Source organism: Cygnus atratus, chromosome 3 (genome assembly GCF_013377495.2).
Source record: "Cygnus atratus isolate AKBS03 ecotype Queensland, Australia chromosome 3, CAtr_DNAZoo_HiC_assembly, whole genome shotgun sequence".
Classification (NCBI taxonomy): Eukaryota; Metazoa; Chordata; class Aves; order Anseriformes; family Anatidae; genus Cygnus; species Cygnus atratus.
In genome coordinates, this window is record NC_066364.1 from 31589621 (window position 1) to 31609012 (window position 19392).

The window sequence follows — 19392 nt, forward strand, 5'->3', positions numbered from 1 at the left end:
AGGTAGTTTGGGGCCATTCTGTTTGTCAGTGTATGCCACTTGAATTATCTCAGCATTACATGACTACAGAAAAAAGTGAGAAGTTAATATTTCTAAACTATTTTACCTTACAGAATAATGAGAAAAAAGGAAAGTGCATTTTATGTATTCTGCACCATTTACTGTGTTTAGACATGCCTTTTATAAACCAGTTAGTTGCACATCCTTGATTAATCAGTGTAGTAAGGTGTTACAAATAATCAGGAGAAATTGAGTTTTATTATTTTGTGTGGTTGGCCTTTTTTTTTTTTTTTTTAATCTTCATGCTTATTTAAGATACTCCTAGATAGTTAATATACTGCTTAATATACATAGTTAATGTACTGCTGGAAAGAAGCTCTAATACAATAAACCAGAATACAGTATCATTAATAGAATGGAAGGAAGGCATCATTATGGAAGGAAGTGGTATCCTCATGGAAGGAAGCTATCATTAATTGAATGAGATGTGCGGGGCATTCATCTGACGTGGTTGGAGGTAAAGTAGGATATGCCAAAAGCTGCAAGTCTGTCTGCTTGTGTGGGGGAAACATTCTGTGAAGGAATTCTGTTAAGTTTTGAGAGCCTGATCATAGTATGAAATGTAGCAGGATGTTGCATATGAGAGAGATGCACTTGTGTCAGTGCTGTCTGGCGAGTACCAAAGCAGCATCGTTGGTCATAAATTGGAAAGCTGCATTTACGAAATTAAAAAAATGCATTTATAAGTACATAAATATCATATGCTTACATAGATACATGTTAATATTTATAGTATTGCTGCTATGTTAAGATCATGTTTAGGTAAGTAGTGTATCCACCCAAAATGAAAATGTTTACAGCCACTCAGGGCATGTGGTATTGTTAGCTTTCTGGCTTTCCACATTTCATTTTGAGAAGTATTATATAGAAACAACCTTCCTATGAGTGCTTTTTCACTTCCGCAAAGGTTTTAGCAGTAAACAACATTTTAGTAATGCAGTATATAACTCCACAATAATTTGGGATACTTGTTTATATCTCTGTCCCAGATTTTGTTTCAAGTGTTCAACTATTTTTCTCAGCTCTGCCTTTTTAATAATTTGGTGAAATAAATAATCATATGCATACTCAAAATCCTATCTCCTTCCCTTGCAAGTTTTAGTATGGCTGTCATAAATATCTAGAGAGATATATGTTAAAACACATGGCAGCTTAGTAACAAAGGTCTTGTAAATAGCTTGTCCCATAGAAAATCAGTTTCAGAAACATAATGCAAAGTTTAAGAATAAATCTTCTTACGGTGCCTTTGAATCTCTTCTGTTGGTCACTTCCACTGTTGGCAAAGAAAATTATACCACATACTAATGCTGTGTATTAAAGCTTTCATAACAAAAGGCAGCATGACTTGGAAATTGTAGTGTCAGAAACAAGTAAAATGTATACGGAAAAGCACTATAATGGTAAATCCTTCACTTACTGAATATATCCTGGTAAATGGCTTTTGTTTCTACTAGCAAATTTAAACAAGACTTCCTAATCTGAAAGCAGAAGCAGCATCTGCTGTTGTATAGCATGGCAGACAGCAGTCAGATACTATCTGTCATATTGTCATAAATGTAGAAAGAGCAAGTTTGGGACCACAGATAGGAACAGCAATGGAAACCAGCATCTACTGTCGTAGGGTTGAGCCACGTCTTGTGCTTCATCCACAGCTACTGATGAGGATGAAGTGATGGGTGTACTGTTGATTAAAAGTGCTTTCCAAGTAACTCTGTGATGTCTCCATAAGACTTCTGGTGGTTAAAGCTATAAATTTCTCAGAATATTCGGGCAGGCCTATATAACTTAATCTGGTTTTTTGACTGCTTCCCAGAAAAGACTCCAGGCGTGTTTCCTTCCATCTCTTCTACTCATCAGTTTTTAATGGTAGGCAGCAAAAGTTGAGTAAGAAGTAATATTCTTAGAATAATTTAGAACTCAGAACTCCACCGCACCATCTTTTGTATACTATAGAAGTACTTTAAAGTGAGGGGAGAAAGGAGAAAGTGCTTTCTAATCGATGGCCTGGTGCACTGAGGTTGAGAATATCCAACATGTGAACTACTACACTGAAACACAAGTTTGTGTATGCCTGCATGCATATATTTAAATGAAGACAGTAATATTGCTACAAATGATAAACAGGATTGAAAACGCTTAGGTTTTTTTTTTATATCCTGAAATTTATCACATTCTGGAATCTTCTAGTTTCATTGTGGAAAAATGTTTTAGGAATCACTTTTTAATAGATATAAATATTCCAACCATTATATTTTTGAGAAATTAGTAATACAGGATCTCATATTATTCCAGAGTTGAACTATGTTGTAAACAGTAATTCAAAATGGCTGGCTTCTGCACTGAGACAAGGAAATACTCATTTTTAGTCTAAAATTCAGTAAGAGATTGAAAGTATGTACATTATCAAATAACACTCTTTGAGAATATGTATAGCTGTTAAAACAGCTTTCGGCTGATCTGATGAAAACCTGGGTTTTCATAGTACTAATTTATAAGCAGGTTATTAAATACTAGAAAGAAAACGTGCTCTTGCAAATGTGTTCTCCCAATGAATGCTCTAACATATGAAACGTTTGTTTTACTAAATGATTATGTTTAAATTTAAAATTTTAAGTCTTATGTTAAACATTTTTACATTCAGGGAAACTGAACCGCTTTGGAATATAAGATTTTCTCTTTAATGCATGTGCCTCACTGAGAAAATGAGAACGTTAAATTATTAATTCTAGAAAAATCCTTTTGCGTGAAAATTATGCACTGTTCATTCCTAAATTTATCTGAAACAGTCAACTTTTTGGGAGATGTTTTTGGAACTGCCTGTCTGCAGAATGACCTCAAATGAATAGAATACACTGCCAGAAGCTTGTTACTTGTGTGCAAATACATTTATTTGCATGCATCTTAAAGCACGGTTGTGTATGAATGGTGGATCAGATTATGTGTATGGTGTCCGCTGGCTTCCAGTCATCAGAACAGAAATAAGGAAAGGAGGAGACCTTCATAGCTAAGATGTAAGCAGGTTTGCCATAATCACAGATGACTTTGTGTAACTTTGTTTTTCAGAATTGTTGAAATGGTAATCCTCCCAGCAAAGTCAAATCATGACACAGGAACTAAATTAATTGGCTGATGTGGCAACTGCAGTCCTGTTGTCATTGTTCAAGTCACGAACTTATTTAGTATAGAAGATCTAATATGACCAAGCCATTCCCATGGCCATCTTGTCTGTGTGGAGTTCTTGGGTCTTCCTTAGTCCTCGCAGACAGCATAATTACCCTTACAGACTTTGGGGAACTTAGGACAATAAACACACATGCCGAGGTTCAGTTTCTTGAGAGTGCTGCTCACTTGCATCCTTCCTGTATCCCTGCCTTGTAGGTATTTAGGTCTTGTTACTGGGTCTGCGTGCCTTTGCTGGCATGCACAATTTGGTCTGAATTTCCTATTGATAGGAAGTGGATTTGAGAATTAGCAAATACCAAGCTATTAATGTCCTTGCTTGATACTGAATCAAGCGTAAAATCGTGTTGTGTATCTGAAGTAGTCACAAAAGCAAGCATACAGCTTTCAAAGAATTGCAACCCAGCACCCTTCCACGTGGTTGTTTCCTAATTCCCTGTGCAAAAAAGGTGCAGTAAGTGCTTTAAAGTATGCTGGGGGTTTTACATATACCAAAGCTGTTCTGTTGCAGTTTCTGTAGCAGCTATAGCCATGCCACATTTCCTGTACTTACAAAGGCACAAAGGTTAGCATCTCTAAAGTAAGACAAAATACAGATGTGAAAGGATGGTGGTAACTTTGGACACATTTCACATTGACGGATTTTGACATTTGTGACTTCAGTGTCAGCTTTCCAAATACTTAACAGTAACAGTCTGTGCTTTTAAAATAAATATTTACAAGCAGCGTGGCCAAAGGGGTGGGGGTGTCGTGGATGGACGGTAGTCCATCGGAGTTTGAAGGCAGGCATCATTGAAACGTGAAGACATCTTTTGTGGATATTTTGGACTGACTGTTTCCGATGCATTGACTTCTAATACAAGTTAACAGCTAAAAATCTTGTCAGCTCTTCTGTGATAGCCTAGAAACCACTTGAGTGAGGAAACTGATGAAGTGTCTGGTGATGCCTTCAGGCTTCTTCCAACTTGTCAGCATCCTGGGCTACTGGGAGCAGTAGTCTCCAGCTGCTGGCACTGTTGCAAGTTTGCATGTGACTGAACAAAATAATGAAAAATGAGAATATTCTACATGCAAGATGACAGATCTTACTATATTCAACCAGTTATCCGTGTTTCTGCAAAAAAAAAAAAAGAAAAAATGAAAAAAAAAGTAGAGGAGCAAAAGGAGATCTTATTTCTAATTAATAAACTTACTCTTTTATTCTATTATGTCTTTAATAAAATAACATACCAATTCCTCTATGATTGTTTTCCAGATGGGAAAGAATGCTGCAGTTATTTAAGAGATGGACTTGTAGTATTTTAAATAAGTGTTGGAAGCCTCTTATGATTTGCTTTTAATTAAACACTGCATTTCAACAGTGCTCTTCACCAATCAAACCACTTCTGTACCTTTATTAGAGTTCTAGAAATTTTAATATACCAAAACCTCACATCTCCCTTCTTGCCTGTATTTGTGGTAGCAAGGCATATGTTTTGTGTGTTATCACTAGATTGCTAATGCTGATATTCCAATGATAGACCTCTGCTCTGGAAATAGATCTTTTCACTATGGTCAATAATTTTCATGGTTGTAGGATACTGGAAAACAACGTCTTACAGTGTAGTAAAAGGAGCAAGTGACTGTTCTTTTCTTAAATAAATATTAACTGTTTTTGAAGGTTCTTGATGTTTTTTAAGTTTAAAAATGGTGATCTGTATTCTGTGTTTTAAATTTGTAATATATTACTGAGAGTCTGTAAATGTTCCAGAAGTTTCTGATAGATATATTTGAAGTTAGCTACCTATGTGTAACTGTATGACTTCAGAAAAAATCCTTTAATTAGAATTCTACATAAATTAAAATTTGCTTTACAGAAACTTACTCTGAATAATGAGAACAGTCTTATCTTAGAAATTGGATACATATTTGATGGCAATGGGGAGAATGGGCAGCTTTAATTATTTTTTAATTATTTATTATCCATTAAAATATTAACAATTTTCACTTTAAATGCAATTCCATTGTCTTTTTAAGATGGTCCAGCTGAAGCATCTGTTACAAATGGAGGCACTGCTACTGCCGCAGCATTGAATGATGACCTGGATATCTTCGGTCCAATGATCTCTAATCCTTTACCAGCAGCTGCTGTATCTCCTGCTCAGGTAAAATTTACTTGGCTGTATGTATGCCTAAATTTGTGTGTTTGTGCACATAGTTTCCTTCCAGTTGTTGTTCTCTTGGAGATTCAGAGAGAAGGAATGCATCTCTGTTTGCAGCTGGAGACTATATAGCCATAATGACTACATTTTTCTCACCTCTTCGGGCTTCCCTGCTGCTTAAATATAGAATTAAGAGATGGTCTGGTCTTCCCTTCTGATTCCTCCTGGTTGTCCAACTGAATTGGTTTCTGCCTTCCCTCGGTGTGATGGTAGTCATGGTTTCCTCTAGTTCATATTCTGTCATCTTGTTCTTTTTTTTTTTTTTAGTAAGTATTGCTGAATATATTTTTTTATTTCACATCTGCAGGTTCTTGTAATTTAGGTCATACTTATTAAGGACTTCTTATTGCTTTTTAATATTGATATTTAGGAAATGCTACAGCAGATGCTTCTATCTTAAAGCTGCTGACAAATTAGGGTCTCAAGCATCATTCTCAAAAGCAAGAATGGATACCAAGAAAAACTAATAATTGCTTCCTGGACTGATCTGTCTTTTTTTCTCATCTTGGAACTTGTGTGTCCCTTCTTCCTCAAGGAAGGGGTGGCATGAAACCCTGCACCTGGCCTCCTCCCTGTCATAGCACTGTGACAGCTCGGAAGAGACCCCATTGCCTTGCCTGCTGTAGCCAAGTAAGGCAGCTTTGGGATGCACTATGAAAGCACTTAATGCTACAGCTCCATCAAAGTAGCTTTCAGCCTCAGAGAACAAAGTGTTGGTGCTGAATGTGGCAGGTACAGATGAGAATGCACACGTGCTGGCTTCCTTACCCAAAGTGGCTTCTGACAGGGAGGCTTTGCTCCATCTGTGGAGCCCTTTTGAGGTTATTTGGAGGCTTTCTGCCTCACTCAGCTGAAGCAGGAAGTTCTGTATGTATTCTTGGATTTACGCTTTGGGACCTGTGATCTGTACTTATTTTTCCTTCTCCAGTAGTTCTGATCATATATAAAATGTAAGGAATGGTGATGGAAAGTAATTGTGATTGGACTGGCCTATCGTAATTTTGTTCCCCAATGTTCCCTTTATCACTGTGGTCACCTCAAAGCATTGAGGAGCAATTGCTGTTGTCACAAGATTTGATTGTAATTGTTATTCTTTATCGTTTACTCTCCCCTCATCTACTTGTTCCTGAGGGCTGGCTTTCTGAAAAATGCTGGGTAAGGTTTTAGAGACCGAAATCACGCTTCTTTTTCAACATAAAAACTATAGATAAGGCAAGCTTCCCAGCATGCCTTCATCCAACTGTAAATGGTGAGAGATGAGTGGTTTGGATGTGTTAGCTAAGGCTGCAAAGGAAATTGTTGGTATGGATTTTCTTGGCTCTTGCGGATGTCTGTGTTCAAAGTACCAGAAAGGATGGTATCTAAGTGCACGCTGTCTGCTATTCTACCGCCTTATGTCAAAATTGATCTAGATAAACCTACCTGTAGAGCTAGATGGGAAAAGCAGGAGCCCATTTCCAGCTTCACTGAGCTGTTTAATGTATCCAATTTTGGTGTAGATTGGGTAAATTGAAATCTGGAATCATGCAGTTTCCACTCAACCCCGTAATAAACAGACCGGCAATAGTAGCACATGTAATAGGAAGGGCTGACTTGTGTTTTTCCCCTTTTCCTGCCTTTCTGATGCTGGAAATGATTTCCTCTATATGTAGTTATTGTCTGTGCAGGAGAAAAGATTTTGGGGGTACAATTAATGTTGCCTAATGAGTCTTTTCAGAGAGCTTTCAGAATTGCAGCCTTCCCTTGATTCCATTCCGTGAGCAAGTGACGAGATCCGCTGGTTAAACAAGTGATGTAGCTGCGGAATTCAGGAAGTCGAAAAGAAGGCTAAATACTTAAGAGTGAGAAAAAGTTAAGTGAAGGGTGATTATCTGGATGGTGATGATTCCTGAAGCGTTAAATAATGGGGTGGCTGCTACAGCATATTGAATAATATGTATTAGCAGTTAAAGGAAAGAAAGTGCATTTCTGTGATAAAGATTGTTTTGATATTTATAGTTTATTTGTGATTGTGCTGGTTTGTAGACCAAGTATAGCACTTATTAAATAGATTACAAAGTAGTAAAAAGGAAAATATTCTCAATATCTGGTAAGTATCAACTTGTTTGTATCCTCGGAAGCATGGCTATATTTACTTGCAGTTAACAAACCAGTCCAGATTTTTAGTGATAATTTGCTTTTTTCTGAGTGCCATAATCAGGAGCAGCAAATAGAACTTTTATCAAATAAATGGCCCTTATGGCATCTTGCAAGATTTAATTCTTGGTTGTCTTCCATTTTTAATCAGTAGTCTGAAAGAAAATATGATATAAACAGATAATTTCCCTAGATTAGAGACAGGGAAATGGTAGTAGCAGAGGATAGGTTTCTGGTGCTGATTAAATGGCTTTCTTGGTAAAGTGAATATTCCATTTTCCTTTAGGTCTAAAAAGGCCTTGCAGGTCTTGCACGTTAGGATGGTGGTATCTAGTTTGGGCACTGATTCTGGAAAGGACTTGAGGGTGCCTCTCGTTTGGCAGCGGTATGAGTATTTTGCAATATGGATAAAAGTTGGATGGGATTCAGGGAAGTGTCAGGAAAATACTGGAGGCTGGAAACTATGCTTTGTAATGAGATTTTAAGGATTCGCTCTGTTTAATGTACTGAAGCAAAGAGGTGGTGTGATTATGTTCTGTAATTATTTTGTATGAGACTGCAAATGGGAAGGTGAACATGGAGTACAGTCCAGTAGCTGAGTAACCCTACTATGCAGTTCCTACATTTGGAATTGGAAAATTTAGAGTAGAAATCCGTGGCCAATTTTTAAGTTGGGATGCGTAGCACTTGTTTGAATATCTAATAATAGAACGAACCTTATTCAAAAACTGAAGGTAGAAGAAGGGATCAAATGCAAAATACTGTGGCTTCCATTTTCACCTAGATTTGCCATGGTATTCTGCATAGGTTTTTCTGAGATACCACAGCAGGGTTTGTGGGCATCAAAAGAGAAGGTAATTTAACTCTGTTCCTCAGACCAATTTGCAGGAGCAACATACACTTGTTCATTATTCATAGGATTGCTTTTCTTTTCCAATTTAACCTTTAAGATAGGACTTAGTATTCGATGAGTATTTTTATGGCACTGCAGAGTCCAGAAGTGTACTGTTTGAATGTTTTATTATGAGAATGGAACAATGTGATGTCTGAAGAGCTTAGGATTTGTTATGACAGTTGACATGGCCAAGACATGATTTTAAATGAAAACAAAAGCATTTATTTTTTTGTTCTCAACCATGACTTCAGTGTTTTATTGACTTTTACTCTCCTTTCAGTTGTGTCTTTTTATAGTTTTCAAAAACACTTAAAATATTTCTTCCTACTTTTCTGTGTAGCTGGATATTAAAAAACAGTTGATTTTGTAGAGGTCTGGTAATGCACAGTATGGGAATGGGTAACTTTTTTTTTTCTAGAAATTTGCTGACTAGCAAATACAAGGGGGATTAAGTTAGTTTAACCAGCTCCAACTGTACAGCTAGATAAAAGGCATGTGCTATAAAATTACCAATTATGTAGTGTTCATGGACATAAAAAGGAAAAAAATGACATTTTGTATTGTTAGTGACACTTTCTAATGTGAAGTGAGCATAGCTGAATTATAATTATTAGTACAGAGTTTTTTGTTGCCAAACATTGGATGGGAATTGAACAGTGGTCTATCATTCTTAGTTGTAATTAAGCAATTTCCTAAATTGTTTTAGCCAGATTGTAATTTCAGACTTTGTATGGGTATATCCTCCAGCTAAAATGTGATCTTCAGTCTTTGCTGAAACTTGTAGCGTGGGGGAGACAGGGAGAACTGCAGGTAGTAAGTTGAAAAGCATTAATTCACTGAAACACTTAACGTGCATCTTTAATGGAGCAAAATACTAAAATCCACTGAAATTACACTTTGGATTTTTGTGTGCCTGTTTTGCATCATATTGGGAGCTGAGAATTGTTTCAAGGGCTACAAAAATACGTTTTTGTAGAGATGCTATATGTTCTTCATGAGTGTTTGAGGGCAAACTTTAATTTAAAGTAGTAATGTGGTTTAGATAACTACGTGTTCTCAAATACTCGTTTTTCCCTGAGGCCAGATGTATGCACTTACTGTGGCTGCTATCAATCAGCCCACAAGCTTTAACTTTTTAACAAAAGTTGTGGTAATGATAATGTGTCATAGTCCTCGTTTTTTTTTTCTGGAAAAAATGAGTTACTCAGAAACTTGCTTTACGGTGAAAGTTCTTTGTGTGGGCCCTTACCGGAGAGCTATTTAGTTCTGTTATGCTATGAGCAGTTGGATTGTTTGTAGCTTCTGCTTGTGTTTATTTTATCCCTCTAGATTTTGAGGTAATCTGAAAGATAAGTTTATTCCTTCATCTGAATGTGGGGGACATGGAGTGACTCTTTATTGTGACTATGATTAGTTACTACCAAGCTTATCAAATTGCGTCTCTAACTGTAGGAAGTTGTCTTATTTCCTAATCACTAGGCTGCCTGTACTTGCCTGGTTTATCATCGTTGATACAGTCTGAGTGTCTGATGAGTCTGGTGATGACTGGCAGTGTTCAGTGGCAGGCTGGACTTAGGAGTCACACTGAAGCTTCTTACTCAGGCAGTCCCTTTATGTTTGCACCCGGTAGGCAGAGCTGAAGACCTCTGCATTTATGTCTGTATCCACAAATGGAAGCTACTTGGGTACAGCCTGTGTTTGGTAAGTCGGTCCTTGGGAATTCTTCAGCACCGTGCTGCTCCTGGCCCTTCTTCAGCAAATTGTTTAGATGTGGTGTCAGTGATCAGATTACGGAACATAGATGTGGTCAAGTGATCTTTAAATTATTGAATTATTTGTTTTGATGCCAATAGCTGTTTGTTTATTTCTTGAAGAAGCTTAAGAGGATTTCTGCACAGTTTAGTATAATTAACATTGGTTAGCACTGATTCTAAGTTCCTTTTTTTATATGGGTGTTCATGTTGTGGCAATTCAAATATTGCTGGAAACATTGATGCACAAGATTTGAATCATTTTGAGGTCATGGAATCATAGAAGCATTAAGGTTGGAAAAGACCTCCAAGATCATCTGGCCTAACCATCACCCTACTACCAATGTCCCTAAGCACCACGTCCAACCTTTCCTTGAACACCCCCAGGGATGGTGACTCCACCACCTCCCTGAGCAACCCGTCCCAGTGCCTGACTGCTCTTTCTGAGGAGAAATGTCTCCTCATTTCCAACCTGAACCTCCCCTGGCACAACTTGAGGCCATTCCCTTTAGTCCTATCACTAGTTATCTGCGAGAAGAGGCCGACCCCCAGCTCCCCACACCTTCCTTTCAGGTAGTTGTAGAGAGCAATAAGGTTTCCCCTGAGCCTCCTCTTCTCCAGACTAAACAACACCAGTTCCCTCAACCGCTCCTCATAGGACTTGTGCTCCAGGCCCTTCACCAGTTTTGTTGCCTTTCTCTGGACACGCTCCAGGGCCTCGATGTCCTTCTTGTAGTGAGGGGCCCAAAACTGAACACAGTACTCGAGGTGCGGCCTCACCAGAGCAGAGTACAGGGGGACAATCACCTCCCTGCTCCTGCTGGCTACGCTGTTCCTGATACAAGCCAGGATGCTGTTGGCCTTCTTGGCCACCTGGGCACACTGCTGGTTCATGTTCTCCCAAGTGTTGTATTTCTGTTCTTCGGTGTTGGCCTTTTTCAGTTTTAAACTCTTGAAACTTCTGATACAAGTCTCAATTGTTCTTGCGTTGAGTGGCAAGAATGTGCCCTCTTTTATTATATTCTTGATGAAAAAGATTGCTTCAAGCTATATACAGAAATTCCTTAGTTTACCTTTCTCCTGTTTTAACCACTCTTGTGCTTCTTTAGTTTTACGTTTAAAGAATGCAGTGCTTCAGAGAAGACCGTGAAGTCTGCAGTAGGGTGACATCTCTTCTTCCTGGGGAACTGGCAGAAAAATGGATGCTTGTAATGTTGCAATCTTTGCGTTTTTAGTTGAATTACACTTTCTTCCTCGGCTGTGATAAACAAACCAGAATTATTGACCCAGGTTCCCCTCTGTTTCCTGAAGACATGGTCCAGCTGAAGAGGCTTGACAGGGAATGAAGAGTAGAAGGTGCTTGTTCTTGGACCTCTCTCTGCATGCTAAAAATTTGTAGGCGTTATGAAGTGTCTCCAGCCTATACTTTGCAGTATACTACTACTACTTTTTTAGTTTCTCTTCCATAACTTTACATTCGGAGCCATGATGAGTAAAAATGTACATCACTCAATGCAGAAGCAGTACCAGACTAATGAATTGTTGAAGAAGAGCTGGAATTTAGATATGATTGATGTTATTACAGTAACAGGATCTGCATCACTCTGTGCCTGGGGGAAGAGAAGAAACTCCTTATATAAGTCTGTATCTTGGCGTGCTATTGAGAAGCTGTCCTATTAGTATGCATGCTGTACAGTTCGGAGTGGAGGTAACAGTGCTAAGAAGCTTACAGTCTAATGGAGAAATAATGTAGATGTGCAAAATTCTATGATTCTATGAAAATAGCCATGTGCAATTTGCTACAGATGGAAAAGTAAAGTGATGGATTCAGCTACCAGATTTGTGGTCCTGACACATTTGGCTGATACTTTATGGTGAAAATTTCCTTTGCTTAAGTATTACCTTTACAGGTAATAAATAAGCTGTCCATAACTAAACCAACTTACATCTGAACGTGACGCATATTTGAGATAACTGCTAGTAGTTTAGGTAAATTCTGCTATATCAAACAGCTCATCAGTGTATTTCTTAACCACCTGAGGAGTGTTTAGTTTTGATACAATGACTGAGAGTACTGCACGTAGCCTGTCTTGAAGGCCTGATACTATATGTATTCAAGACATGCTTTTGTAGAGGTCTTGGAGAGCATGAGAATGTTAGGTATGTGAAAATGATCTCAATGTTTTTCTAACTTGAATGCCACCTGCTGTTTTCTTGCCATGTATTTTGCATTATCTTCCATCTATTTAGCTGTTGAACACTTAGGGCAGTGCTTGTTCAGTGCCTTTGGCTCCTCTTACACAATCTTCCCCAAACAAACTGAAGGAACAGACGTTCAAAGAACGTTCATTTCAAACTTAGTAGCTGATCAGTCTCCATGGTCTTTACCTGTCTCTTCTCTTTTGTGCACACATGTATGATTTTCTTTATTTCACTAAAGCATCTACAGGTAGCAATATTTCATGTATCTGGAGACGATTTTGACCTGAGGTCATGCCAGATGAGAACAGTTTATCTCTGATGCTATTGCTTATTTAAAGCCAAACTAAAATGCACATGAAAACAAACAAAAACCAGAAAAAACACAGATACTACTGTTCTCCCTCCTAGAAAAAAGCAAACCTTTTCCTTACTGCAGTATGAGTGGCAGAGAAGAAGATGCCTCTGTTAACTCACCTCTGCTGTTTAAATGTCTTTCTCCAATACGCTGAGCACGGCTGCTGTACAGAGGCTATCTTATGCAATAAGAGGAGAACGTGTAATAATTCGGTAATGAGACTTCCTGCGTGGATGCATGGGAAACAGATACAACCATTTAGGGTGGACTTTTACATGAATACATTTTTTAAATTCATCTCTGGTATTTTCAAAGAAGGTCACGCCAGCCTGACGAATAATCCTCTCAGATTGAGCGGACTTCCTGCTGCCCATTACAAAACTCTGAATTTTGCTTTGCAATCAGAATTTGTTGTCAGTAATAAGCAGGAGGCACTAGCTTTATTAATATGTGCTGAAGGAAGTTGATAATTTAAGTACATGTTGGCCAGAGAGATGATTTCACAGGAGTTAAACAATTCCTGGTCTTTTTTTTGGTCTACTTTCCCCTGCTGTTTGTAGGATGGCTCCGTAGGGTCTCAGTTTGACTTCGGCCCAAACTGACTATTGTGTAAATGCAGGGTTTTCAGTTGCCAAAGAGTTCCCATTTCTTACTCTCTGCCCTTTCTACAGTAATCTTGGAGATTCTGCCCATCAACCATCTGAATCCACATTCTTTATCCTGATGGTTTCTGACCAATTTAGTTGGTATCACTTCTTTTTTTTTGGTAGTTATTTTCCCCCTAATTTATAACACTGCCTTATCCTATAGCTTTTTAGCACTGCAGCAGTCAGATATGCTTTTTGAAGCTGTGTACTCAATGCTTGTATTGCAGTGTTTGTACAAATCCAGTGTCAATATGTGTAGGGTAGTTTTCAGGGCCTGCCAGCAAAACCAGGAAAGCATCAAGGTTGTGGCTCCAAGGGGGAATACAGGTGTCTTACAGCAACTGCTTGTTTTGGGGTGGCTTCTTGTACCACAGGCATTGCTGTGGGATGACAGTGAAGAAAGAGATGGACCTGACTGCAGATCCAGTCCATTCATTGTGGTAGTGCAAGTAGGTTTTTTGTGTTTTGTACAAAAGGGTTGAAAATTGCATAGGCTCTGGTATCAGGCAGATGTATGCTAACCGGGTGGCATTGTTTGCCTGGACCATAACTTAAATATGTGCTGTAATCCTGGCTTTCTTGCAGTGTGCATACAGTTGATTTGTACTGAAAGTTCCCACTGGTAACAGAATGAGTTGTTTTAAGAAATTTAATGGGAATGCAGCGTATTGCCTAGTTACCTAAGCAAACTCCGGTATGGAAGTGTGTGCATGTTAACAGCAAAATAACATAACTGACAGACACTTGGAGGTAATTTGTTTATAAAACACTTGGTGCAAGAGCAATGAAAAGCCTGACAGCCTGAGCATGTTTCAGGTTTTCAGTCCTGGGCTACAGTAAGCTTCAGATAATTATGCTTTCTCAATAACTCAAATGTGCTTAAAGAACTAAAAGCTAATTACGTTGTATTTTAGAAGTTGTATTACTATATCAGCTGAAATTTTATTTCTGCCTTCTCTCCAAAAAATATTATCCTCTTAGCTGAAGTATATTCTAAAACACTGAATCTTTTGTTAGCTCCTCTCTAATTTATTCTATGAGAGGATTAATGAGGTGTGAATTGTAATCTCCTTATTGATTTCCTAATTATTTTTCATAATCTAGCTAGAGCTCATGATTTATGCTGCTCGCTGATTAAAAATAATAATAATGTAGGAGCACCAAGAATGAATAACCTGTATGTGTAATCCCTGGTGTTGGTCTGGGTTTTAGTCTTGTTTCATAACCTGTCTGGTTGGTGTTCTTGCCATATTGCATGTACTGCTGTCTTGCTTTTCAAAGCTTCATTTAGTTTAATCTCTATAAATGAACTGGTTTTCATGTTGTTAAGGGATAAGGGTGTGCAGTAAATATTTAATGTAACAACTTCTGCTGGTTTCCTTCAGTAGTCTGTCTTGACCTTTATTTCCCAGAGCGCTTCCACTAAACCAACAGCTGCCACCTTGTCTGCAGCATCTGGGGATCTCGATCTGTTCACTGAGCAAACAACAAAATCAGAGGAGTCGGCAAAGAAGCAACTCTCCAAAGACTCCATCTTATCACTGTATGGCACAGGAACCATGCAGCAGCAGAATGCTCCAGGTAAATAATTTTGCGACTGTTTCTAATGCAATCCTATTTTAATCTTTACCTGGAATGCAATAATCTCCTACAAGTGTATGACTAAGGTGGGGTACTCTGCTACTTCTCTTCAAATGAGGAATTTTCTTTTTACAATTTATAAGTAATGGGAAAATTACTGAAACATGAATATTGAAGCTACAGAACAAAATACTGTGTGATTTTAATGTATTTATAGCTGTTGAAATTAGCAAGTATGCATTTGACTGAAAGATTTGTGAATTCAGCTTCTGCCATCTAATTCTGCCTGGATGAGTACAGAGCTGTCATGTTTTGATTTTAGCTAGATTTGTGTGAAACCAAAGACTTGTAGTACAGCAACTGAAAGATTCTCACTGATCACAGGGATTTGCCAAACTCTTCTGGGTGGTTAACCTATGGTGGTGAGTCCCTTTCCTTTGAGAGATTTTAAGCAACTTCCTACTTTTACAGAAAGTAAATCAACAGCACTGACATACAACTGGACAAAGTTATCCTTTAAAATTATTTTGATGCATTTCAAACCTGGGGGCATGTGGGTTGAAAATCACAAAACGCTTTCTCTGAAATATTCCCTTCTCTGTTACAGGTATGTTCATGGGCTCATCCTCTATGCCATTTACCACACAACCATCAACTCATTTTCAAGGTTTTCCAGCCATGGGAGTTCCTGTGCCTGCAGCAACTGGAATGATGGGAAGCATGATGGGACAATCGGTGCCAGTCATGGGACAGAGCACGGGTGTGATGGTAGGAATGGGAATGCCCAATGGATTTACTGGTACTGCACAAACTGGTGTGATGGGACTTCCTCAGAATGTCGTTGGACCTCAAGGTGGAATGGTGGGACAAATGGTTACTCCACAAAATAAGTATGGATTGCAACAAAATCAACAAGCTCAATGGAACCTCACTCAGGTAAATACTTCCTGTTCCCAGATAAGGATGTTTTTAAAAGAGATGCTGCTTTTCTGACACAAACTGTTGAGCTGTACGAAGGCAGCTGCAGTGGAGCCAAGTTACAAACTGCTGGACTATGAGTTGCTCAGACACACGAGGAAAAAGAATCAGTGAGGAAATAAATTAAAGATAACTAATACATAAGCACAGAACAAACTTTGCCAACGGAGACCAAACTCAGTTTTCTGCTTCTGTGGCTAGTCTCAACCCATTGTCTGAATTAGGTTAAATAAAAAAAATAATAACCTACTAGCTTCACTGTAATCACGCCATACTGAAGTGTAAACACAGCAGTATAACTAACAGCAGAATTTAATTGCTCGAGGATAGCTGTTAACAATACTTTCATTTACAGACTTCAAGATAAATTGCAGTGGAATGTGCAGTGCTTTGCACTGTGGTATTCTACTGTACATAATTTGCTTAGATTCTTGTTACTTATCTGTAGCATTTCCATGCTATTTTTTATTTCTTAAACACGTTTAAAGGGTTCTCTAAGTGTCAGTATATGCTTAGTACTATATTTATACATGATCCAATGAAACATCTTAAAATCATGTAACTAACAGCTTATTTTTTTAAAAAATAAATGATTCCCTAAGAGATCAATATGGATGATAGCAACTATTTTTTTTCATAATATGTTTTTAATGAGAAGAACAATAAAATATTTACATGCTGCTTACTCTAGTGATTCATGAAGTGAACCTTTAATGACTTGTGAGATTTAATTACATTAAGTCCTGCAGTGTGAACAGTTATGAAGGTAAGCAGTACTTCTTAAAGAAATGAAATAGGCCTTATTTGAAAACACAGGCTATCGTTCTGCTTTGAAATTTAACTTTTTAAAACATGAGTATTCCAGAATGTCAAATGAAAAATGAATAAACTGTGTGGTCTTACTGTTAACAATCTTTGTTAAGATACCTAACTTTAAAAAAGCCCTATATCAGCTTTGACATAAAAATCATGCTTCTTATGAAATATATATTAAAAGTTGGCTCACAGGACAAGCTCCTACCCATTACTTGCACACCAGATAATTCTACCAGTATGCTCATATTCAGCAATTTGTAGGGGATCTGTGCTTCAGTTGAAAGGGGGAGAGATTGCTTTACTTACCAGAATAGCCTGCTTTGTATAGTCTACTTCTAAAGAATTCTGCTCAAGAAGAGATTAACAGTTAGGTGAGACGTTTTCATCAGCATTTTTTAATTTCCATGTTCAGTGATTGGTCAGTCATTTTTGCGGATAAAAGTATGAAAGCACACAGTACTGAATTTTACGCTGAAATATTAGCTTGCAGTTCATTTAACAACTTTTTTCACCAGTTTTTCACAATTTCCTTTTGTACCCTGGTGTTGTGTGGTCTTCTTTAGATGAATTGTGAAATTTTACCTAATGCAGTCTCTTACTCAAATCTGATGTTGCTTAGCCAACATCCCTGTTCATTGATTCTGATTATTAATTGCTGTCTTGCTCTCAAACACTTAAGAGGGGACATCTTTACTCTGTCTATACAGTTAAGGTTTTAGCTTGTCAGTAAGTGTCTTTGAGAAGGTAAGGGGTAGTTACCTAAAAGTTTTTATATTGGACACTGAAAATTACACCAAATAGATAATATTTTTAGAAAGTAGAAGTATTTTTTGCACCATCTTTAAGATGAATGCGCTCGATTTTGAACTGTTTCCCACCTTTGACTAGTTACCTTCCTTAATTTCAGGTGAACTATTTCACTTGTTTTAAAGTAGTTACGGTATCTTGAGTTGCTTCTTTAACAAAAACGCTTAGATTTAGACAACACTCAAGTTAATAAATCTGTATCTTTTTTGGCCAACTAAATGGACAATTTTTATAGAAGACAGTGTAGTCAAGATTTTGAGGTCTCCAAAGAAATACTGCTGAAACAAAAAACATGCGGAGTTGCAAATGTAGACAAGGCTATGCTGCCTGCTTTGGTGTTTCTTTATTGTAGTTGCCAACATTTTGTTGGTTAGCTTTGAAACTTCAAGCTGTTACCAACTGAAACACATCAGACCCCGTTGTCACATGCTCTGTGAATTCACTAGCAGAATGTTTATAGGCTTGTCACAGACACCAAGTGCTACAGCCAGTCAACCTATGTGTAATGGTGATCACTTGAACAGAAAGTGGTTCCTGAAAATCTGGTCCCTTGAAAACTGTTTAGAAGCTTATCTTGAATCAATATTTAATAAGAAATATTAACGTTAGGAAAACATACTTTAACTGGGTTGCTAATTTAGGAGGCATTACTGCTTTTGGCTAATAGTGTGTTGTTTCTGAGCACCAGTGCTAACAAGACTTGTGTATGCTTCACAGATGAATCAGCAAATGGCCGGAATGAATCTCAGTAGTTCCAGCAACGTGATGGGCTTTGGCCAGCCCCCCAGCACAGTGGCAGGATGGACTGGAAGCTCCTCTGGTCAGACTCTGAGCACACAACTGTGGAAATGAAAGTTGCAATAGAAGTTTCCTCCAGAACAGCCACCTAACATTCCTTGTTCAAATGCATTTACTTTTGCTGTTCTCTCCATGTACATATTCTTTTTCTTTTTCCCAAGCTGTTCAGATTAAGAATATAACTGACTGACCGTGTTGTGGTCTATATTGATTTAAATTTGATGTAGTGAAAAGCAGATCAAGAATACATTTATATATCATTGGCAGCGTTTTCATACAATGCATATGATTTCATAGACCATGTATTTAAGAAGCTGCTTAACCACATACTGATTTTTTTCCCTCAAAATTCTAGATCAAATGTTTGCATATAAGGGATGTAGCTATCATGTTAGTAATATCCAAAAATATAAACCCTGACCCCACCCCCCAAAAAAAACTGACCCAGTAATCCTGTAGAAGGTACTGTATGAACAACTGTTTAATCATATATAAATAGAATGTAAATGTATCACTGAGCAATGTTTTCTAGTGTATCAAAGAAATTTTGTTTCATCATACATTTCACTGTGATGTTATTATGGTGTGCATAACAGGGAATATGGTTATTGAAAGAAAGATAAACCTGGATGTTACTGTAGTTCTACAAATTAATAGTTTATTCTTTTAAAAAATGAGCATTTGATCCATTTGAGTTTCCTGTGATAAAGTACCCAATCTGGCTCACGAGGCATGTACACAGTATTAATGCTGAGAACTAGTGGCACAACATGTATACAAGGTAACTCAATGTGAACAGATATATTTTTCCTCACAGTGATCCAGGTTTATGACAGTGATTGTGTTTACATTTTATGGTGCCTCGTAATGATAAAATGTTATTTCCCTATATTAAAAGGATAAATCCATAAATGATTGTGGGTTTTTATTTCATCATTGTATGACCTACTTGACAGCTATTTCTTCCAGAAGTCTGCTTTTAATG

General features: G+C 37.7%; 1 protein-coding gene across 2 annotated transcripts in view; it reads left to right on the forward strand.

Moving 5' to 3' along the window:
* The window catches only part of SMAP1 (small ArfGAP 1), a 92656-nt gene extending 73337 nt beyond the window's left edge, over positions 1–19319 (forward strand). For both annotated transcript variants that reach the window (XM_035542989.1, XM_035542990.2), the window contains 4 exons: positions 5257–5384; positions 14840–15008; positions 15616–15944; positions 18327–19319. In XM_035542989.1, the coding sequence (XP_035398882.1) occupies positions 5257–5384; positions 14840–15008; positions 15616–15944; positions 18327–18461 (761 nt within the window). In that variant the 3' untranslated portion in view covers positions 18462–19319. The remainder of the gene's footprint in view (positions 1–5256; positions 5385–14839; positions 15009–15615; positions 15945–18326) is intronic.
* The last annotated feature ends 73 nt before the right edge of the window (positions 19320–19392 follow it).